Source organism: Meleagris gallopavo, chromosome 12 (assembly GCF_000146605.3).
Source record: "Meleagris gallopavo isolate NT-WF06-2002-E0010 breed Aviagen turkey brand Nicholas breeding stock chromosome 12, Turkey_5.1, whole genome shotgun sequence".
NCBI lineage: Eukaryota > Metazoa > Chordata > Aves > Galliformes > Phasianidae > Meleagris > Meleagris gallopavo.
In genome coordinates, this window is record NC_015022.2 from 6322243 (window position 1) to 6346629 (window position 24387).

Sequence of the window (24387 nt, forward strand, 5' to 3'; positions counted from 1 at the left end):
GCAGTAACTGCTGACTTCCTATATCAACTGTAATGTTACTCATAATGGGTGTGCTTTTCCATTCAGCTAAATTAATTAGCTCATCTTTGTCTGTGTTTGATTTGGCAGAGGAGTTATTGTGGGAAAACACATTTTCTAGTTAATTTATAGTGATTGCTTCAAGCTCAATTTGGGAGTTAATAAATCCATCTTCTACACTGCGCAAAACTGCTTATCAGATTTTTCACTGTTTTCCCCTTGGTTGAGCTAGATCCTGGCTTACTTCAGCAGTGATGTATTACTGAGAGATGCTGGTGAGTGTTAAAGGTCAGTGAAACCACCCTTTGGTGCAGTGCCTGGCGTGCAAGGCGGGCATGTTGTAGGTGTTCTCAGCTACTGCTGCAGCATCAGCTGTGCCACATCGAGGGTGCAAACTGCTGCTCTGCATCTGGGGGAGCTGAGCCTAGCCTTGGCCTCATCTTCCTTTAGAGGGACACTCCCTGCCATTGTTGGATTAACAGATGTACTGGAGTAGGTTTGGGAAGAGTTTTTCTTGTACTGTGGGTACACTGTTGAATTACAATAAGTATTTGCTTAAAATATGAGTACGTAAGGATGTTTGTGACTGCTGGATAGATTCTTGCATCAACAGATAATAAAAATCCCAGACATGTTAATTAAAGAGCCCTAGATCTTTCATTTGAGAAACCTCATATACATAGGCGCCTTCTAATGGCCGAGGCAGCTGGGTGCAGGTGTCCAGCCCTCGCAGCAGGAGCACCGCCATGGGGAGTGTGAGCAGGGCCGGCCATGGCAGCAGCATGTGGGGATTGCATATCCTGGTGCTCTCTTCAAGGAGCATCAAAATATCCTGTCTGCCTCCTGCGTTGGACATCTTGTTGGAAATTAATGTGCAACCTCTCCATGATGCAAGCAGTGTTTCGTTCTTCAGCTTTGCTTGGTTGGTTATCTTGCTGCCCGTGATAGAGGATGGGTGAGTGCTGGGAACTCCCTTTTGCCTGGACCTGAAAAGGCCCTGAAAATGTCATGTTTTCAATCTGGGTATGGCTGACTCCCCATGGTGCCATGTCCTAAAAAGCATTCTGGTATCTCAGAGTAACTTTGGATTCCCATTCAGAAGGTGAAGCGCAGTGCCTGGGCAGGCTGTGTCGGCTCTGAGCATGCTGCTTCTATCACTGAGCTGCCTGGTGTTCATGGAAAATGGAAATAGCTATCTGTAACAAATACTTTTTTGCATATTCTTTCTTCCTCTAGTAGGGTTTCCTCACTTTAAATTTTAAATGGAAATTAAAATGTTCAAAGCAGTGCATTTTTGTGGACAGAACACTGGCATGTCTTCCATCTATTGGGTTGGACAGAGGCTTTGGTAGCAGTGACAGAGGCATCAATAGCAGTGTTGGCTTCATTGTGGAAACAGAGCTGAGTATGGGGAAACTCCCTGTCCTTACTGTCACAGGTCCAAAATATTCTATTTTTTTCTGATGTTTTCCTTTCCGACCACACTGTCTGTACTTGCAGAAGTGAAAAATAGCCAAACGTAAAGGTAAAGCCAAAGCAGAAATCTTTTCAATAGCAAAACCTCACTTTAAAGGATTTCTTTTCTTATGATTGATTTTAAGACCCTCACAAAAGTGCTTCATGATGAAGGCTCTGATGTGTCTCATAGGGGCAGCTCGAGCACGTACTGGTTGTAAATTTGCACTCCATGGTGTATTACTCCTGCCCACTTTGACTAGAGTTCTGTAATGGATGTTACCCACCTCACCACTTAACCTCTTTGGTGTTGCCAGTCTGACCTCTGCAGTTTGAACACTGCCCCAGGGGCAGAGTAGAGCCTGAAGGAGAATATCCTGAAAAGGAGCTGTGTAAAACATGCTGATACACTTGTTCAAATGGGATGAAGCACGTGACTCCAAAGCCAGGTGGCCTTAGATGTTTGAGAAGATCCTAATGTATAGCTGTTGGTGCTTTCTAGTGGCTGGATGTGGTCCTAGTTCAGGCTGGAACTATTGAGAAGAAAGCAAGTTAAAGCACACTTGACTAGTTAATTACACTTTGTTAAACACGTTTGGGTGCATTAGCTACTGCTCGTACTAATTTGTAACACTTGAAAAACATGGTTGGATTTGGATTTTTATTCAAGTTATCATTCCAAAAGTGTAGCACAGTTATTGTGGAAATTCTGAAAACCCATTGCTGAGAAATGTGACTCACAGAGCGAGCACCTCATGAAATTTGAATGTTTAGAAGGGGGGATGACTGGCAGCTCCTGTTGTAAGCACGCTAGTTACAATAATGTATAAAAGTTCAACATCAAAGAGATCACTGCTTAGTTTGTGGCAGACTTGTACATCAAAGAACAAACAGAGGACAAAAGGAGCTGTGCAGAGATACAGTTTGGCCTCACAGACAAGTCCCCGTGGAGTGCTAGGGAGCTGCTTTCATAACATGGAAATTATCTTTGGTACATGATCATTTCTGATGTGGGGAACAAGTGAGACTAAGATTAAAAGCACTCTCTCAGAGTTCCGTCTTGCCAGTGCGATGGGTGCAGTGCCCCAGCTTGCACGATGTTAGCTGCGGTGTGACTCGGGTGCAGGACGGGGCTGGCAGATTGCAAGGGTGCCTTCAGCACGGCGCTCACTCCGGACGGAGCAAAAGGCAGATAAAATGCATAAATGAAAGCTAAATGCCTACTTCTGGAATAATTGTTCTGTATTATTACACTTGCGGTCACATACTGGATTGTGCTCCCAAAGAGGTCGTGGAGTTTCCCTCCTCAGAGGTATTCAAACCTCAGCTGGACTCAGCCTGGAAGTGGAGTTGGCTCTGCATTGAGCAGGGGCTGCTCCAAGCAACCTCCAGAGATGCCTTCCAGCACCAGCTCTTTTCTGATTCTGTGAGGATAATACTCTTATACTAAGACAGCCATCCACCTATATTTGCTGTATGACTTCTCCTAAGACAAGGCATGATTTACCCAGAAACATAACCAGCTCCTACACAATGGATGTCCCCACAAAGTATTTTTTCTTTTTTTTTTTTTTTTTTTTTTAGCTTCTGCTGCATGGCAGCCAGATGTGGTTTTGCTGATTCAGGGTTTTAGTAGCTAATGCATTATAACAAAAATCCTAAATTCTCCCTTAAGCCAAGGAGGAAGTTTGTGGATTTCTTCCTGTTGTGCTTTAGCTCGGCAGGCAGCCGGGCACCATAGAGCTGTTTGCTCACTACCCCCTCCCAGTGGGACAGGGGAGAGAATTAGAGGGGAAAGTCTTAGAACAAAGAGAAGCAATAGTGACTGTCATGAGCACACGTCCAGTGTCAGAACAAGGTGGGGTGTGAGAAATCTGTCACAGAAAGTTGTTTGGCTGCTGCTTACCAATTGGTGGTATCACTGTGCTGAAGTCATGGAGGCTTTGCCATCAGTGTGAATGCATCTGCTTTAATACTACAATGGAAAGTAGGTCACATCAGTTCTTCAGCTCTTGTCTTCTTCATTTGTATTTCTTGTCTATATGTGCTGACTACTTATGTGGTATAAAAATGTTAATCGTGAAATCCAGACTAAATCTGAATTCTCTGAAGTTTAAGTGTGCTTGGATCAACGATTTTAATACTAATTTCATCTTTTATGGAAATATTGTTGTCAGCAGACTTAGATTTTCTTTTATTGCAGAACTAAAAATATTTAGAATCTGAGGGAATCATTAGGAAATACAAAGGGTTTCTGTTTAAAAACCCTAGGGAAACCTGATTAGGCATACTCCTGTATAATTAATTGATGTGCTACTACACTAAGAGGAGTAGTGCAGCAGTAAACAGAAGTCGGAATGTAAGAGGCTAAGAAGAGCTGCTGGGAATTGTGAAAAAACATCAAGGCTTGAAAAGAACAATTTGAGCACCTCAGGAGAAACCAGCATTTGCATTTGTTCGAAGGACAAGAAGTTCTCCATAAGGCCATGAAAGAGGGAGCTGTGAAGGCTCACGCTTGTGATTAGCACTGGCTTTTGCCAGTGAAATAGCTGTAAACACGTTGGGTATTATTGCTGGCAGTATTCCCCGCTGCCTTCAGGTTGATGCTATGATTGTTCTTAGGCATTGTTTTTAAAATATCATGGGGTTAAGCCTTTTATTAATACTGTCTTTCAAATGCACTGTTTTTAGTAAGTTGTCACTTGAAATGTGAAATGGATGGTTTATTTGTACCACTATTTGATTGCTCTCAGGCCAAGAAATTATTGCGAGCACCCAGCCTGTTCCCTTTAATCTCTTCAGGAAAGTTAGGGTCTCCTGTGAAGAGCCGCACTAGTGTGTCTGTGGGGTCCAGTGGCTGAATGACCCATTGGTAACACGTTCAAAGCCGTGTGTCGAATTCCTTGCTGCTCCCCCATCGACGGCACCGGTGCTGCCTGAAGGAGGGCTTCCATCCCCAGACAGAACGGGTGCAGGACCAGTAGCAGTGGCCCAGGAGAAAGAAGGAAGGGAGGCCTGTGTGTCTGTTGCCTCGCTTTGTTAGCTGGGAGAAATGAGCCGTACTTGAAGAGCTTTACTGGCTTTACTTGAGCTGCACGGGGTGCCTGAGCGCTTGGAACAGCACCGCTCTGCTGCACACAGGGGCTCGGCACTGACATCCAGCCTGTGCTGAGGAAACTGTAACTGTTTGCAAACAGTGGCCATTGCTCTCAAGTAAACGTGATGTCGATGTGTGTGCCCTGCTGCAAGGAATTACAGCAGATGTGTTTCTTCCACACTCTTACAGGGTGGAGGTTTCTTCATTCAATTATGTCAAGTCCTGACCTGTTAGCTGGCATGGAGTATGGTAGGAAGAGACGAGCTGTACGTTTTAGAAAGGCTAACCAGATGAATTCAGTTTATATGCTGAACAGGAAGAATTTTTTAAAGAATTTCCTTTTGAATTTAAAAGCAAAGTTTTAGAGCCTGTCTTTCCCCCTTAAAAATAGCTGCATTGTCAGGTTAATAGCTTGTTATTTCAGAGAGCACATGTACACGGGGAGAGTTGCCAGTAACTCATAAAGCCAAAATCCCAAAATGAAATCCTTGAATACTTTTTTTTTTTTTTTAATTGCACTGAGCTGAAATATTCCTTAGGGAAGTGCTGGCAAAAACACAGTGCAGGGTTTTGTTGCTTAACTTTGTTGGATTGTTGCCACACTACTGGAGATTTGGTAACTATTACAAGTTCAGATTTTCTGTCAGCAGTAGATGGGATCCCTGCATACAGGAATGAATATCTGAAATGGGCAGCATGCACAGATGTCCAAGTTGGACATGTTTCCTTGGAGTGTAAAGTTCAAGCACTGGGAGCACATCCACAGCTGGCACAGACCTACGTGTTTCACATAAGAAGCACTACCAGGCATTATTTCTTAAAGGCATTATTTCTGAATTTGAACAAGTTTTGGTTAGGCAGGCATATTTTCCTTGGTGGAAGTTTAACAGTTTTTGAGGACTCTTATCTATTTCAAAAGTATAAGTACCTTCATAATTGAAATTACAGAGCATGACTTGAAATATATAATCACCAAATACAATGTGGGAGAATAATTATAACTAATTCTAGTCTTCAGAAAATGCTTTCAAATTTGTATTAAACTGGATACTAAAATTGTTATTGCTTTGGAAAATGTTCCAAATCTGCAAACATCTCTGTAATATGTCTTTTTCACAAAGGACTGCTTGGTCCAAGAGATTTACCCAAGGAGACAAAACCTTGGTGCTAATCTGGTGCTTTGCAAACAAGATTATAACTTTTGTTCCCTTGACTTTTAAAATTTAGGCAGATAGATAATGGGATGGTTTCCTCCCATAAGTAATTAATCTCATTGTAAATGTCAGTAGCATGTAATTTTGAGACTTGTTTCATTTTGAGTATCTCTTTTTTTTTTTCCTTTGGTAAAATAATGTAGCATCCCAGGCATTTTGATCATCCATATCTCACATTAGCAGAATTTGAAAAATTATTCCCAACCTGTGTATTCCAAAGTGTGCGTTAGGCATTTACGTTCCTTCCCAAGACTTGTTTGCTGTACCAGAGACCGTCCAGAGAAGGAAATTGTCCTTCAACTTAATGCATAGCAAGTTGCTGTAATGGGCCTGTCTGTATTTCTCTTTGTGTTAGTGGAGTTCCTTGTATCCTCTTTGGATAGTAAAGCCACAGTAAAGCCAGTAAGGAAATCGGGTGACTCTCAGTGGAGCTGAGCTTAATATTGTTATCTGAAATGATGCTCCTTCAGTGCTGACTGAAGTGAAGTTTGAGTGACCTAATCAAACAGGGTTTAGCATGGCCTGGAAGAATAAGAAGTATTCCCATTTAAAATAAATAAAGGTTGTTGAGTGTAAGTACTGTGTTGGTTTTCAGGTACGGCACCATACAGCAGTGATAACTCAGTAAGAAGCTGAAGGACTGTATGCCCAAAGAGAAAATACGTGTAACTGAGAAGGAATTTAAATAAGCATGTATTGATTTCCCTGTGTGCTAATTCCGTCACCGCAGTTCCAAGTACATTGTTCAACAGAGTTAAACAACCCACCTAAATATTTTAAGGGGTTGTTCCTTAACAATAACTGTTTGTAACATCATAGGGGGCAAATTAAGTTGGTTGCACAATGTATCAGACACTGCAAAATGTTGCGGATGTTATTAGCTGTTAAGTAACCAGGAGTAGTATTGGCAGTGTATTAAATCTCATGGCATTGCATAAATAGTCCTAGATGAGAAAAATAATCTCCAGTTCAGCAGTTATCCAGTCTGACTTTTGGGGTGGCTGTCCTGGCACTGCCTGAAATGGGGTGAACCAGGCAGCTGTGCTTTCCTCATTGAGTGGTAAACTTCCCCTCAGCAGGCTTTGTATTTGAAGTTATTAGGACCAGGGCAGGATGGAATCGACCCCAAACCAGTGGCACAGGACAAGTCTCTGAGTGCTCTTCACATCCTGTAGTTGTCACGGTTATGTCTTTCAAGTCCTTTCCACATGAGCTGATACTCGGCTTGTAAAGCTCTTAGTTCTGTCAGAAGTTACATCTGTGATGACTGCCTGCCCTCAGCTGTCCTTCCGAGTTCAGGCTTTCTCTGCTGTGGGGCAGATTTTACCTTCTCTCACCTGTTACACACCTTCCGTGGCTGCCCCTCCTTGCCACAGTGCTGCTTGCACAGCTCTTCTCTTCCCCAGGAGAAGGGGCACAGCACCTCGCTGTGATGAGGGCTGTGTTTCACTTGCTGGATGCAGTGAGCTATCCGTATTTTCTTCCTGAAGCCGAACTGCACATCAGAATAACACCAGCACTAGGTAAAGCTGGATACATTCCTGCTTCTCTTTTTCCTCATTTCTTTCTCACCGACTACTCTGAACAAATCTTCATTTAATTTTTTTAATGAAGATGTTTTTTATTCTGCAGTGAATCTGTCGAAGTAAACTGACGTGCCATGTAATAGCCTTGTGGTTTTCAGTTTTTCCTCCTTGCTATAAGTTGATGCAGAAGGTATATTTTGATGCTGTTATACTGTGACGGATGAAAAAACTGTGCTGACTTTTATCCAGGAGATGGAAGCGAGAAGCTTTCTTTCAAGGGCTGTAGATCAATTGGTGTCTTACAGAAGTAATACCATGAAAGGAGGGAAGAACTCCTCTTTGATACTGGAGTCTTTCTATTCCAGTTGGTACAATAATGGGCTTTTGAATTAAAGGTTTGTTAGAGCTTGTATCTATTTCAGAGTACTGACAGCTGAAACTCACCAGCTGAGCCAAAATTGAGATATTTATCCAAGCCTGTTAAAATCAGAATTTATGTTGACTGGACTAACATCTAAGCTCTAATACCACTTTTATATAGAAGGCTGCTATTTGAATGTTGAGTGAAGTTCTTTACAATATGCCTTTAAGTTATGATTTATAACTGGATTCGTAATTTATAACTGGATTCATAGAAATAAATGCTTTCGGCCAAATGCTGTTGAACTAATTCTATTTTGAAGTCATTAATTGTATTTAGCTCATTTTAGAATAGGAGGGGGAAAGGCATCAGCTAACCCTATGTAAAAATGACAACAGGATTGTTTTATGAAGAGGCTATTGGCTCTCCTAAGCTGCAACGAGGGAATGGTTTGTTGGGTTGTTTGTGTTTTTGTTGTGTGTTATGTTTGGTGGTTTTGTTTTTTTTTTAATCAAAGAAGTGTGAACAGGAGCTAGATAATGCATTATTATACTGCAAAAACAGTTCACTGTTGAACAGGCATTAATACAGTTAATGCTTTTCTCTTTTATCGTGTTAAAGTCTTTCCTTTGCAATAGGATCTGGCTATGCTGTGAGCCTACTAGATTGTGTTCAGTAAAACCCTTCTACTTGGTAGTAAACCCATTTACTCTTGTCAGATTGGTAAATTCTCAAGGTCAATTTCCTCTGATGTATTTGCAATTAGTTTGCTGTATTCAGGCAAACTTAATGTAGGAAAGAGATGTTACAGCTTTGACATCTCTCATATAGCGTGAAGCTTAGAATAAAGTGCTAGCTGATCGTCAAATCTAAAATCTAGATGCAACCAAAATGCAATGATTTTTAACGTAATTTTTGGTGAGCCCTTGGAGTATGGAGCATGAGTGAAAACAACAAACCTACGCTTTGCTGATTGCTGGGGTTTGTGCTGCTTAAACATCTCCCAGCCTCAGTTTCTGAAGCTTCCATTCTCTGCCCAAAAAAAAACATTCTAAAAGTTTTTTACTTTAATTTCACCAAGGAGGATTAACACTGTAAAAAACAGGTTGGGAAATGAGTACTGCGTATATTTTTAGACTGAAGCGTGGTACTACTGCAGTCTCCATCTTCAATCTTCTGTTTTGGCTATTCCATTTGGGTGGATGTAAGAATCCTCCCTCTTGGAATTCACGTCTCCCTGGGACTACACGGGCTGCATGCAGTACTGTCATCTTGCTGAAGTGCAATGTAATTGCCTGATCCTCTTTGCTGTCTAGTTCCTCATTTCTTTCATTTCGTTTCTTTCATTTCTCCTCCTTTATGTCAACGTTCTTCATCTCTAATTCACTTTCTTGTGTTCTTCTTTCACTCTCTTTTGACAGCAAGCTGCTAGTGCCAATTTAATGCCTTTATCAGTATAGTTAAGGGTAACAACACAACTGCACCTTTACTCCCTTTTTAGCCGTCTGTTTCATATCATCATGAAAGATGTGGGCCCCTAGAACACCTATGTGCTTTACCTTTCTAACTTTTATGCCCTGTTCTTCAAGAGATCTTTGTTCCTTCAGCAGCCTTCTGAAATAGCTCCAAGCGCACCAGAGGTTATGACAGCTCCAGATACCGTGTCTGTAGAAGGCTTTAATTGTCTTTCCATTTACCAGAATTCACATGTGCTTTGTAGAGCCACAATTCTTCCTCACCACGCTGAAAAATTTCTGATTTTCTTATCACTTTTTGACAGTCTGGGCTAAGGACTCCAACAGAGGCTCACTGGTGCACATAAGAAACTTAATTCATGCCTAGTCGTCGCATCACTTGGATGTGCATTCAGATTCTGCATGTCGCAGGAAAGAGCAGTGGAAATAACATACCAAGGTGCTGCCGTTGCTAAAATGACTAATTGTTATGATGAGCTCCCTGAATATATACAAACCATTCTAGTTACAAGTGTGATTAATAACAAATCATCCACAGGATGGATTTTTAGAAGAGACCACTCAAATCCCCTCTTTGCTCACGGATTGCTTAGGAAATGTGAGTTTGTTAAAATGAGCTAGCATGAAGCAAGAATCTGTACGAATTTACTCTTAAACAAGCTGTTAAACAAAACACGGAAGTCATTGTAAAGTTATGTGTTAAGGATACAGAAAGAGAATTACAGTAAGGTGTGTTGAACAAGTTTGGGAACCAAAATAGAGCAGGGAAAGCATGAAAGGACATCCCACTGCTGTATTGCCCTTAGACAGGGACCTTCTTTTTATCTGAATGTACTTATTATTTGTTTGTGTATGTATGTGCCAGATGCTCATCCAAAACCATGGTTCCTCACCTCTACTATAGTGACAGTGGTGGACAAACTCTCTACCTGCCCTTGCCTTTATTTCTCCCTGAAGAGGAGAAATCAAAATCAAAACTGTGTTACAGAGGAGAACCTGATGCGGACACATTGCTTAATGCAGGTAGCTATCAGATGTTGTTTCATGCAAATCAGATTGTTTAGAACAGCAGTCTCCCAGCAGTTTTGATTACAGAGCCCTATCAGTGTAAAAAATAAAAGCATGCCCCTCCAATATATATATTTTATTTATAAATTATACACATGCACTAATGTACTAATATCACGCACATTATAATATTATGTGCATGTATATATGCACTGAAAATACAATTAAAAGGGATCAAAAGGGATCTTCCTGTACCCCGATGGATTGTCTTGTGCACCCCACTGTGAAAATGAGTAGCTGAGAGCATAGAATAGTTTGTTGGTCAGTACCAAACCTTACTTTCATCATTCTGCATATTTTGTATTCTGAATGTCCAGAGCTTGCCTAGTAACTAGAAGCTTTGTAAACTAACATAATGTCTGGTAACACATCTGCATTGCAAGGTAGAATGCAAGACTGAAAAACTAGAAAGTAGAGATCCATGGGCCAAAGCGTGGATGAACTTTGTTGTAAGGTACAGTTTTATATTCACCACCTGAGTTTCTGCAAAGAAGTTCCCAGAGGTGGCTAAATCTACTGAGGGCCACTAAATCTACTGAAATCTACCAGATAAATCAATCGGTCATGAATGTTGCGAGCAATTCTGGGTGTAATTTCCTATTTTCATGGACTTGTTGCAGTTTTTGGACAAACTACAGACTGCTGATAGCGTGCACTTTACGCTTGTCCATGAGAAGCATAATTCAAGTTGGAAAATGCTTTGTTTTTTATAGTGTTTCTTCCCTCTCTTTTGTCCTGCTCTGGTTTTTGGAAACAGGTGGGCAAAGTTAGCTAATTCTCAGCTGCCATTAAAATTATTCCTGGTGTTTGTACTTGTTGATATTGCATGGAAATATGTTGTTCTTCCATGCATCTAACCCGTGGCTCATCTAATTTCTGAAACAGACATCTTCAGACTCCATTCAGAAACTGTCAGTCCTACATGTGGACGATACAGGGACAGTATCCTATGAATGGCAAAAAATCATTCATGTGTGCTTCCTTGTTCTTCTAAAGGCTTCATCATTTTTGTCCTTCTCAGAACTGTCCAGTGAAGTGCTTACACCATCATCAGTCAGCTTGCGTGGAGCTGTTGTGTCTCTTACGATACAAAGCTGTAGTAGAGGTCAAAGCACGAATATAGCTTCTCCTTTAATACTAATTAGAGCTAAAAGGAGTGTCTGCGTGTGCGGTGATCACACTATATAGAAATGTTTCTTTGTCACTCACTGGTACGTGAAACTTGAGCAGGCTGCTTACAGGAACCTGACAGGGTTCTTAGGCTTGATCACTGCTTCCCAGAGCTTCACAGCTGATCGAGTAGATGTTTCAGTTCTAACAGTTATTTGTCCTGTCTACTCTCGGTTTTCAAAAGATCTTCAAGAAAGTGAGTGCCATGAACTATTGAATCCATTGGCTGCTTTCTTTCATGTTGTCATTTTGCTTCATTTGAATGTGATTAAGAACTACTTGGAATTACAGAAGACAAGCAAACAAAACAAATAGAACAGTTCAGGAATATTTTAAAAATCTTAAACTTCATCATGTTTCTTCCTTGTTTTGTAGTTTTTTTTATTAAATTCTTGAGAGTTGGAAATTCAGTGTAGTAGAACAGTGAAACGTAAACATCGGTTGTAACTGGAATATTGTATGGCATCTATCTCATCCTTGTTTTGCTTGAAAACAATGCTTGATCATCTTGGCTAGGCCGAGTGAAGACAAGACCTAAGGGATGTGCATAACTTTGGCTGCAACTTCACTAACACATTTGGGAACAGTGCCCAGCAATAAATCACACAGCACAAGTCATCGCCAACTCCCTGATGGCTCCTACCTGTGCAGGAGTGCTGCCATCAGCCTGGCACCCTCCTGCTCCAGGGCCGTACCTGCTGCCCTGTGTGTTTGGACTGTGTGGAAACATAGTGAAAGGAGAGGGTTGTTTCTCTGCTGTGCCAGACAGTGCGAGCCATAACTCCTTTTTCACAGCTTTCTCAGGGAGCTGCTGGCCTCCCTGGGTTTATTTTTCCTCTCTGGCAACGTGACTGAAAAACCGTGGGAATGTATTTAAGACAGGTACCACCTAGGAGTGGCAAGTCCTGTACCTTCCCACTGCTCTTCCTGGGTAACACCTAATTTCAGAGGATCACTGACATCAGATAAGGGGCTAAGGAAGCCTTTGTTTGCATGGGCTGCGCTCAACTGCTCACTTCACTTTAGGGAAGGCTTTATATTTCAAGGTCCAAGATGAAAATTACTGCCCAGCTTGCTAATGCATGTTTTTCATCTCTGCTGCTCAGGCAGTCGTGCACATCAAGACCCGGCTGCCCTGTTATTCCACATTAGGGCTGCAGTTTCTGCCTGGAATAGTTATTTGGCTCTTTGCTGCTGCCTCCGCTTGTGAAGTAAAAGTATATTGGTCAAAACGTTCCCCACTGCTATGCTCCCTAAGGCAAGTGCAAAGTAGTTGAATGGTTTCAAAGTTCAGTATTGTTGCTTTACAGGGAGGATTCAGAGCTGTACCATCGCTAGCAAAATGCTGCTTTGGTACCCTGATATTCCAAAAATGTATGGTCTAATTTCAAAGTGGCATTTCTCCAGCTTCTTTTTGGCAAGCAGCTCTTTTCCCTGCCCTGGCAGAATTGATTCCAAATTCTTAAAAGTTACAGCTTCGCAGTGATTGTATTTCCTCTGTAATCACTTGCATTCTTTTTATATAAGGAAGATAAATTACACTCAGTTGTTCTAGGATATAAACAGGCTGGAAATCTACTGGAGCGTAGTGATGGCGAAGTCCCAGCCATAGAACTGTGTATAAAGATATGTGGGAAACCCCAAAGGTGCTCTAATACTGTATTTCCAGTTCTGGGAAGCATGAAGGATCAGACAGGCTTCCTCCCTTCCTTAACACTGTGTACAACAAGAAGTTGAATTTGTGTTTCGAAAGAGTAATGTTGCTGATATATTGGTCACAAAATTGTAAAGAATCTTATTTCTTTAAACTTAGTGATAATCTTGGAGCACGCTGATCTGGAATGTCATTAATTATGCAGCAAAGCTTTTGAGAGATTAATTACACCACCCGTGAGTAAACACAACACAAACATGAAGCTAACCTGAGCTCTGACTGAGAAACTCGAAAGTAGTCATCTGTTGCCTGCGTTCTGGGGATTCTCATAGGCTCATGTAATGGTATAGTGAGGTGTTATATTGAAATGAAGGAAGTGAATTCACTGGTGCACAGCAGCAGTGAAAAATCCATTTTCCTGTACTGAAATATGGTCTTCAAATCAAAGGCAACAAATGAATATTCAGTTCCTGTGACCACTAAGTTGCTACGTTTCAAAGAGAGCTCAAACTGTTTGGTGTGTGTGTTAGGCCGTAACTTACATCAGAATTTTCCATTGTTTCCATTGTTTTTTGAAAGCGCTTTTCACCTCCTAATTGTACAGTTGCTTTTCAGTGGCCTCTGAGAACCATACCTGCAGCCTTCATAGAAACTTTATCTTGTTTTTATTTTTCAGGGTTAACTATTTGGATTGATATTTGTTACAGAATGAGAAAAATGGTTCAGTACTTCTCATTAGGTAAAGCTTGTGATAGTGAAGACTGCAAGATTGTCTATGCTATATAATTTTTTAAAATAAACATTCGTGGTTTAGTCCTTTCTCATTCCAGCCTCTTTTGTCAGTGTAGCTGGAGTAACAAGTAATGCTCCTTCTTGTTTGTAGTCTGTTTCTGGTCACTGTAGTGTGAAAGCTGTATTTTGTTTTACTGCACTTGAATTTCATATTTAGGTGTTGAATGGGTATGTGAAACTTAGAAAATTAAGTTTTGTCGAATACCACAAATGTTTCAAGTGCAGCCAGACAGTAGGCACTGTGTAAACACATGAAAAATCATCTGCCCAATGAGCTTATATCCTAAGATCTGTCACAATCAACGTGCTTATTGTAGAACTTTTGCTTTCTCCAGTGAGATAAGACTTGTGTATTTGTGGAACACAGTGTGTCCAACATAAGACTGTTCCACACCAAGTAAATCTTTCCGTATTCCTCCAATTCAGTAAAATTTTGTCAACATACCATATATAAGTTGTGCTGACAACTTCCCATGGTGGCATCTCATTCCAATGAAAAAACTAAATGCAGGAGATACCCTATGTTATATGAAATGTTATATACCCTATGTTATATGAAATCCATATGGCAGTACGTTACCAAGAAATATATATATATTCTTAAAAGCTATCTTTGTGGAATTCAGTAAGCTTGGTTTTCTTGAGTCGTCTGCAGATCCTATCATCGGTTCTGGAATGTGCTCTTTCCCCTTGCCAGGGCTGCCAGACAGAGCCCTCTGACAATCTCTTTATCTATAGGGCTGTCTATAATGTTAATTAGTGAACTCTTTGAAAAACCGGCTTCCATGAGTTAATTTATGCACAAAACATCACTGTGGGTTGTGCTTTACCTGTTTCCCAACTCAGGGACCAAAGTATAGCTTAGGAAACTTGGCTTGGGCCACACAAGAAGCCTGTGTCATAGCCAAGAATTGAGAGATTCACATTTCATTGCCTGACCACAAGATTTTCAGAAAATAAAGAGCTGAACAAAAGCAGATGCAGTCCTAAGAATTTGAGGTTGAGTACAGTTTGCCGGGTGCTTTACTCTGCCCATAAAACTGGAAGGATCTGCTTTGGAAGCCTAATAGTGCTTATGCATTCCTAGCTATTTATTTGCAAATTACCAGACTGCAGAGACTTCAGCCTGACTTGGTCTTCAGTGCAAATCCAGACAGTGCAGTATTTAGTTTTCTGACTTTCTTAAACCACTGGTACAACTTCATAATAATTGTTTAGGCCTGATCCCCGGGCTCAGAGAAGAGGAAAAGGAATTTCAGTGCTATGCTTTTTCAAGAGCTTTTCAAGAGCTAGATCCAGGTTACAAAATAAAGGCAGGATCTGAAATCATGAGACTGGTATTTCAAAGCTTCGGTGGATTTTTCTTTTCTGTTTGTCTGTATGTGGCTTCTGAGTATATACGCTCTCTAATGTAGCAAGGAGATACAGTAAGCTCAGTAAGACTTGAAGTGCTGTTTACCCACTGAAGTATTTACGTGGCTGCTATTCCTGTTGGTGTATCTAAGCACTCTGCAGTATTTAGTGGATCTCACAGACAAAAATTCTCCAGTACTAATATTCTGTAGGTTGAAACCGATGTACAGAAGGGCATAAGCCCAGCTTCATGATGCTATTTAATCATGTAACTCCTGTGTTTCCAGTGAGACCTTCGCATTTTACAGAAGTTAGGCACACACATAATTTGGCGACAGTTCTGTGACGTGCCCAGGCTCTCAAACAGTCCTTGTCAAATCATCTCAGTCCTGTCGTAGCAGTCCTGTATTAGCACGAGGAGAATCAATGTTTCACATATTCCTCTGTGAGAAGGTAGGACAGTTCAGGCTAGACAGAATGGACAGTTTTTAGCTGCAAGGAAAACAAGCTGCTGAAACAATAGCAGTCTAACACGATGGCTCCTCACGAATCAACAGTGGAAAGCTTGAAGAGAGATGCCTCCAAGTACTGCTGCTATGTGTGGGTGTTGTACAAAGCCCACTCGCTGATAGTCCACAATTTATATCACACAGAACTTGAGATTTGATTCTAATGGCAGCTGCCACCTTTACATTTCTGCTTCTATAACATTTTTCTTAGACTGGTGTTGGGAGCAGTATGTTCATAGACTTTCTTTCAATCTGATGGCATGGACAGGTGGGATATCAAAGTCAGAAATTTCAGAATTGGGAATATGAGAAAGGGGAGTGGGATATAGTCTATTCCTGAATTTTGGATGGCTGAGTTAATACTGGTTGATTATCCTTCACAGTGCAATTATTATTTGGACACAGAAGACACCTCCCTGTAAATTCCTTGTGACATAAGGTCTCTGACTAAAATTAGGTCATAGCTATTGAATTGTTCAGTTGTCCACCCACAAGGGAGCTACAGAGACCTCTTTCAATTCCTTGCAATCAAGTAAGTAGCAGTTACTCTCATTTATCCTCCAAGGAAGCAGTTCACCAAAAATAATACGTTGATTCCTTCACCCCTCCCTGTCACTAATCACTCCTCTCTCTTTGCTATGTACTGACTTGGCCCTCATCATCAGAGTATCCAAGTCATTAATTTTCAACTTACATCACTTGGGTGATGTAAAAAGTGTTGTCCTCATTTCACAGCTGGAATTGACACATCAAGTGAGTGACGTGCCTGAAGTTTCACAGCAATCATGGCCATAGAAACCACTGACTTATTCTTAGACTATTCTGTTTCTTGGAAAACTAACCTGTGTTCCTTGTCCTCGTTTCTGCTACCCCCTTTGCCTCCTCTTGCTGATTACCGGGCCAATGGCTCAGCTGTCTGAGCGTTCAAACCAGCCATTGACTAGCAGGGCCAAATGGATACACCTCTCCCTTGTATGAGCACAAGCAGCATCTCTGCTGCCATGTAGGGAATTAAGTCAGGGAACCAATTCAAAGTGAAGTTAATCTACCACAGAACAGTGTGAGCCCCTTATCAAGCTTGTGGCAGTGGCAGAACAGGGAGAGAAAGGACAGGACAGTGCCGTGCAGTGGCTAGTACCTGCTGCTGAATGCCTTGTGGGATTGTGTACTCTCTTTTCCCTAGTGGGAATGCAAACAGCATCAAAACCTTAACCAAAATAGTTTGTAGTTTCTCCTTTCAAGTGTAGATTGCAAACCTGGTATTTTCACCGTGTCTGTAGAGCCTCCCCAAAGCAAGGCGAAGGGGCAGCTGAGAAGTGCAGATGTGTTCTTGTGATGACTTTACATGTGACCTATGTGACAAGCTTTTCTTGTGTGGCTGCTAACATTAAAAGTGTTTGGCTCCATACAAACTTTTTCTGCTTGAAATTAGACTGTTTATGAAGAGTTTTAAGTGCAACCGGAGAAAGGCACTATTACCAGGATAAGTACATTTACAAAGGGAGTAATTTAAGTGTTGCAGTTTGCTACCACATCTTGCCTTGCAACACCTGGACCTGCATCAGCCTATATAACCTTGCCTCTCATCAGCCCATGTAACCCTGAGTGGATCCTTAGAAAACAAGACAAATAAAAATGGTGTGTGGGTGTTTTTTTTTTAAGCCTTTGGAGTGTCATCTCAAGGAGATTCCTGCTGTGACTTTGATGTAAGAGTCACACATATAGGGAGAATGTCCTGCTTTGCTGATCCCTCTCCCAAAAGTGGTATTCAGAGAGCTTCCAAGTTGCCCTTCTGAGATGTGCTTTTAGCTTTCAAAACAAACCATGTATTGAATCCTGCTGCTTTGCTTGAAGAGTTGCAATGTAGGAGAACTGCCAGTGTGCAATGATGCCCTCATCCTGACTGTATCAGAAGTCTAGTAGGTAGGGGACTTCAGGCAGGGACCTCGACATGCCAATGGCTTGCCTATTGATGACTAAGGCAGGAGAGAGATGGCAAATATTTAGAATAAAAGAAGCTTTTTTTTTTTTTTTCCCACATTTAAGAAAATGCTACAGAACAGACTTTTTAACAACTGTTGTTAATACTTTTTTGAAGAGTGATGGTATCTTTCCACCTGAACTGCCCCGTGATTCCCCTAAAACAGCTGAGACCCTGAAGAACTGTTTTGCTGTCAGTGAGGCTGTGACATAAGGTCTCTGGCTGGAGGGGAAAAAAGCCCAAAACATTTCTGCTTTTCCATCTTCTGTGTGGCACACGAGGCCTCCCCGGGACAGTGAGAGGCTCTTGTAGATGGACCTCAGTGCTATGACCTCCTAGAGAGAAAATCTGATACTCTGCCCTGTATCAGATGCAGCCACAATCCTGTTGCCAGGCATTACAGAAGCAGCAAAAGAAAAGTGTGTGGGATTGTTGTACTCATTTAGTTTGTTCAGGCTTGAACTGACACAGATCAGTTTGATTTTTTTTCTTCCTGTGCTGAATACAGATTGTAATGTAACAGCGCAGCCACTCTGTACAGTAGGAACTTAACAATAACCAGATTTTAACATAGTTACTAATTCTTTTGAAGGAGGCAGTGTTAGCAATTATAAGCTAGACTAGACATTGGTAAGAACTTACAAAATAATTACAGGCTTCCCGAAGTAATACAGTGTGAGTAATTACAGGTTTTAAAACATTGTTATGAGCAGGAGTTTATACCGAAACTTCATCCTGCTCTTTGAAACCAGAATACATAGCTCTCACCATGCCGCAGCCAATGCTTGTCCTTCTCCACAGAAGAATGTAGCCTCGCTTTATTGTACAGCAAATGTTCTGTGGTACATTATTTAAATTAGCATATAATAGAAACCTAATTGCCCACTAGGGCCCACAGCTTTAGCTGGTGTAGATCAATATGCTTCCACTGAAGTCAGTGTAGCAATGTTGATTTTCACCCCTGGAGGATCTGGCTCAGCAGCTTGTTTCTATTCCAGGCATTGTGAAAGGAGATAGTGCATTTAGAATATTAAACCGTGGCATTGTCAGAGATAGCCTGCTCAATTTATGTGTGAGTGAAGAGAAATAAAGAGGTAAAACTATTATTTTTATCTGAGGATTTCAATTTGCAATGTCAGTTATTCACAGTGACTGATCTGGTACAACGGGGAAATCATAAACGTTGGGGTCATCTTGTTGTGGTTTTAATTTCCTCCGTCTGTAGTTATCTAATCCTCTCAGTGTGAGTGAGCATGGTTAGTATTTACTTCTGTGTTCCAGTGCCCTGAGCCAGGTCCTGTGCTAAATCTAACTGACTCTCCTACTTCATTGACGTTAACTTACGCTGCGGAAATTTAAGTAAAAACTGAAACTTTATGTTTGAAGCCCCTGAACATATTTCTTCTACGTGGATTCTGCCTAGATGTTAAGGTTTGCAACATATGTGTTGGTATTTTGAAGTGGCTTTGGATTTTTTTGTAGCAGTGTTTTCTGAAACGAGGGTTTGGAACGAAACTGCCTGCTTGATTGGGACACAACCAGGAGCACTGTTACAGCTGTACAACTGGTTCGTAAGTTGCTACAGTAAGAACAACAGCTGTCTCTCTCTCGGGAGAGTCAAGTACCAAAATGAATAATAGTTCTTCACTTTATCAAGTGGCTTTTACAATAATTTGAAATGCTTGGTTCAAGAAGCTTATTTTACTTATGAATGCTCCATTCAGGAACAGAGAAACTTCAGTTCTGAGCCGAGCCAACAATCCTTCTTTGTTGAAGTTGTTTCCTCCCATTTCGCTGCCATTATTCACAGACCTCTGGCTGCTCCCCCCACTTACCTCTGCTTCCATTTGTCCCCTGGTAGCTCTGGATAATCACAGCTATTCTTCTGAGAGTAGGAATGTGGGAGTTCTGGTCAAACATTTTGGTTCTTTATCAAGGACAGTGTGGCAATGGACTGCATATGAGTGGTTTGAAACAGTACAGTGTTAAAGTTCTCAACAGTTTGAGTTGCCTGGTGTTCTTGTCTCTCTTCTGGCACATGCAGAATACAAGCATGGAAAGAAACAGCATCAGGAGTGATGAGTAAAGGCTGTTGTGAAAGGGTTTAGCGATTATCAGCTTCATTCTCAGTAAAGTACTGCATAGCTTCATTCAACTCTGATTATGAGGTTGTTGGTTGGTTTTTTTTTGTCCTGACAAAGTGATGAAGCATAGGTCAGCAAATGGTTTTTGTTATCTTTGCAGAAGATAATTACAGTAATACAGGTGCTGTTTCTATTATTTTCTCCTAACCTTTATCAAGCCTCCTTTGTTTTAGGAAACACAGATCTAATCCTTTCACTACTTGCCTGCCTGCCGTTGTCTCTTGGCCTTTAGGACCTTGTGTTGACCATATGAAGCAAATTGATTCTTCTCTTGCAATCTCTCAAACGCATTTAACAATTGATTCTGTCATTCTCTTCTGATAATTTTCTGTTCATACTTACATTCTGCACAGTGTGTGTATTCAGCCTGGCTCTCTGGAGCATAGGATTGTCTCCTTCTTCATGGCACTTTCATACCTGTTTGAAAAACATGTCAGCATTCTCTAGTTTTTTAGGGGCATCATTTTGAAATTTCAATGTTTGCTTTTTTTTTTTTAAATAAGTGTATAGGTAAAGTATTAAGACAATCATATGGACATTGATGATAAGGCAGTGCTTCAGGTTCCTTTGTTTTCAGTACTATGTTTTTCAGCCTTGGTATGTTCTTATGGTGCTTTCCTTCCTGCTTAAAAACATGGGAACATTTAACATATGTGGCCATGTTTATGTAATATGAATCATCATCTCTTGAGGTAAGGATACTGTCTTGCATGTGTGAGAATAACAATGTAATGTAATTTTAGAATCTGAAGGCCAGCTGGCACAACACTGAAGACGGTAGCTTCCCCGAGCAGTTAATCGTGTTAGGTAACTCATGATGCAGACTGTCGTGCTCTCTAGAGTATGTGAGCCTCTTACCTGGGTAAGTTAGAAGAAAAGCTGAATGAACTTTGAGAGCTGCAAAATATGCTGGAACTCTACTGCAGAAGATCAGCTGATAGTACTGTGCTTGTATCACTTTACCCCCCAGTGAGGTCAGAGTAGTAAAGCTATTATGTGCGGGGCTTTTTGCTTTTTTGTTAGGAAGAAGCAGGATTGCTAAGATAATGGGTGAAGGCACTGGAGCATTCATGGCAATAATTTCTAAAAGTTGGAGATAAATAGGCAGGCAAAGTTGAAGACTTATCGGGGTGGGGATATTAGCATTTTGAATACTCTCTGCACAGATGCAGTTATCATTTAATTGACTTTACCTTAGGGAACACTAGAAAATCACTACACAGCCATAAAGGAAAAGCTTTTGCAGAGTCCATAAGGGCTCTGTTTTGCTGCACAAGCAACTGAAGCTGTTACGCTAATGGAGTCGCAACAGGGAAGGAGAAAGCCTGCCTCTGATCTGCTGCTACACGAGCTCGGACACGACAACCTGTATCCTGTCCTTCCTTTACACCTATCCTCATGAGTAACTTCATTAGCTTGAATCACAGCTGTCACCTTGCTTCTCTTTTGATGCAAGGAGAGAAAGTTAGCATCTTTGTGAGGGAATGGGGCCTGTTGCCTCCAGGGGCCACTTGCCCCCAGACCAGCCCAGTCCCCACAAGCTGCCATTTAAGCCCAAGGCCCAGCTCATCACCAACAGTGTGTTGCAGAGGTTCGGTCCTTAGGTCTGTCTGCCATGCACAGCGCTCCTGGCTGGCAGTCTGGGCTTGCTCTGCTGCTCTTTCCGTGGCATTTTTAAGACAGAGGGGAATTCTGCATTCAGGGCTGCAGCAATTTGTGCTACAAATTGGATTGTAATTGCCTGCTCCCCTGAGAGGTGCATGCGATGTGCAGCATGCCCATTTACCCGCTGCACACATGGCTGGTGACAGGGCTCCCAGCTGCCATGCTGTCCCGCTTGGCAGGAAGCAGTGAGGGGAGGCAGGACTCGTGGATCAGAGGGGAGGGGGACATAGGCACCCTTCTCCTGTCTTGTCCTGTGTGTCATCTGTGGAGCCAAAGGAGCAATGTGGGAATGAGAAGATGACCAATTTGGGTTTTTCCCTAAACTTGGTTTTCAGTCTGATGTCTGGAACAAAGGGGGTTACTTTGAATTTTAAATGATTTCAGTAGAAAAAGAATTGATTGTGTAGTATTCAGTGAGGCTGCAGTTAGCCCTTGCATTTGCCATATTTTCAAAGAGCTGTCTGGAGCTGCAAAACAGTATTGTGCTTGTATGAATACAGAGTAAATTCTTAGCAGGTGCTTTACTAGATTGAGACGGGTGTTTGGTGTCTGAGCGTTGCTGGTTTCTTACCTTGCTGATTTGCTGAAATTCTCCACTCATCAGGTCTGCACAGCAGACGACACTGAAACCCCCAGTTCAATGGGAACTTTTCATACAGAATAACTGCTTGTTTTGTTTGTAGTCATTATTTTTAAATTTGCTATCTAAGCATGTTAGGGTTTTATTGGTATTATTCCTTCAGCAGCAACATCAGTTACTCCAGGCATTGTTTAAAGCTTATTTTTTTGCATTTCTTAGTGAGATTTGGCTTAAAGCAAAATCAGTAGAGGGAAAAGAATTAGTAAATCAAACCCTTCCTTTCCCTTTCGAACCTCTAATTTTTCCACCCTCAAGTAAGTACATGAAAGGAGTTTAACAACTTTAAATTGGATTCTGGAATGTCAGATGACTCTAATAGCCTTTATACACAAATAACAACAGAAGAGCTGATTATTATTTCTGGGCTCCGCGATGCACTTATGTAATCATTAATCTTGGCACTTCTTTATCTCCAGCAGATTAGGAGGCCACTGTCATTTTGAAGACTGCCATTAAGTAGACTTCGTTAGTGTTTAAATATGTGAAGCTTAACTGTAAGCTTCCTTAATGTATATGATGGAGTTATCCTGTGCACAGAGCATTCTAATAGAGCTGTTGTAATAAGTTTTAGTCGCATATTTGCTGCCGCAGAGTCTGAACTGAGGCATGTTTTAATGTAAAACAGCAGGTACACAGCATCTGAGGGCACTTCAAATGCTTTTTAAGTTGAAAGCACTAAAAGCAGCAAACAAACTTGCTGTATCTTCTACCTTTCAGTTAGTTTTGTCAGAGAGAGGCAGGAAATTAAGTGCTATGGAATGAATAAGTAATAGAGGGTTTTAATGAAGGCAATAACAGCTAATTAATTGTGGCAATGGAAGATCTTACACTAGGCCTTTTCTTTCCACACGCTTGTAAGTTTCAAAAACATTTTTATGGGCAAGTACTTTTTTTTTTTCCTTCCATCATCCGTGTCAGAAAATGAAGATGGTTTTCAAACACAGGGTAGTTTATGCAGACATGATAAGGAGATAAGAACCACAGAGCCGGGGCCAAGGCTGGGAAGATGCCATGAATGTACTTGGTAGGAGGACAGCACTGTAATGCAAGGTTTAAAGAACGTATTGAGAACTAAACTTTCCCTAGCAGGAATGTTTTTGAGAGTGTTCTGTAGACTGGTTTTATTTTGCTGTATTTTGCCTATCAAATTTCCATCTCCTCCGATAGATCCTTGACATTAATCCCTCCTGGTCTAGTTTATGGGAGCAGTTCATTGCATTTCTTTCTGTGAAGAGGGAGAGAAATGTGTGCCCAACAGCAAACAGGCAGGGCAGGCTGCCCTCCAGCAGCTTGCCTCAGTCCCTAACAGATGGGCAGTCCTGGGCCCTCCTTCATGAAAATGAAGGACCACCAAGAAACTTTCACGCAGGTCAATGAAGTACTGCTAAAAGTAGTTTCATTAATCAGAAGGGAACTCAGAGGAGCTGTGAAAAGGCAGGACAGCACGTATACACTAAAAGCAGGAGTGATGAACAGCATCCATAGTTTTTTTAAAAAAGCATTCCCATGTCAGCTAGGATAACACTGAACAGACCTCAGAAGAAGTCCTTTTTGTGAGGTTTGAGGGATTCTGGTTTGGGCTTCAGTAGGTGAGCTTCTAGTAGCCAAGTGCTGCAGAACTTCAAAGGACTTGCAGCAGTATTGACTGCTATCTGAAACCAGACAGGAGGTTTTGGAGGGAGTTAAAAATGAGCACATGCAGCTAGAAGGCTTTTTACTGCTCGGAGTTCTGAAGTTGGTTTTGGTTGTTATTGTTCATCTCTTAGATGAATCATCAGAAAATGAAAATTTAAACTAGACATTTAGAGCACACCTTTGTGAGAAACTAATGATTCCACTTGGCATACAGCATCAAAGGAAGCCTTTTTAATGACATCAAATTTGTGTATAGCCAAGAAGAAAATAAAAAATCTTAAAAATGCAAATGCAGTCTCTTCAGAATGATGGAGCTTTTCTAGTTTGGGTGAAATGTTTTTTCCTGCTATTTTTTCTTCTAGAAGTACATTCAGCTTTTGAGTGTTTTTTTCATCAAAGTACATCTCTTTTGCAAGGAAGTGGCTTCTTTACCAGCCACATTTGTTTGGTTTTAACTTAATGATACAAAATGCTATTTCTCAATACACATGCAGTGATACATCCTGCAATTTATGCAGAGGCCAAACCCTTAATAAAATTTTTGCAGCCTGGCGAAATGGCAGGACAAATGTGAATCATGACAAAATTCTTTGTTTAAAGGGATACTTCCTTTATTGGGAAGGGAATATC

General features: G+C 41.3%; 1 protein-coding gene across 1 annotated transcript in view; it reads left to right on the forward strand.

Moving 5' to 3' along the window:
• Positions 1–764: 764 nt before the first annotated feature.
• RORA (RAR related orphan receptor A) overlaps positions 765–24387 on the forward strand; it is a 56836-nt gene continuing 33213 nt past the window's right edge. The window contains exon 1 of the mRNA XM_031555217.1: positions 765–973. Within this exon, the coding sequence (XP_031411077.1) occupies positions 765–973 (209 nt within the window). The remainder of the gene's footprint in view (positions 974–24387) is intronic.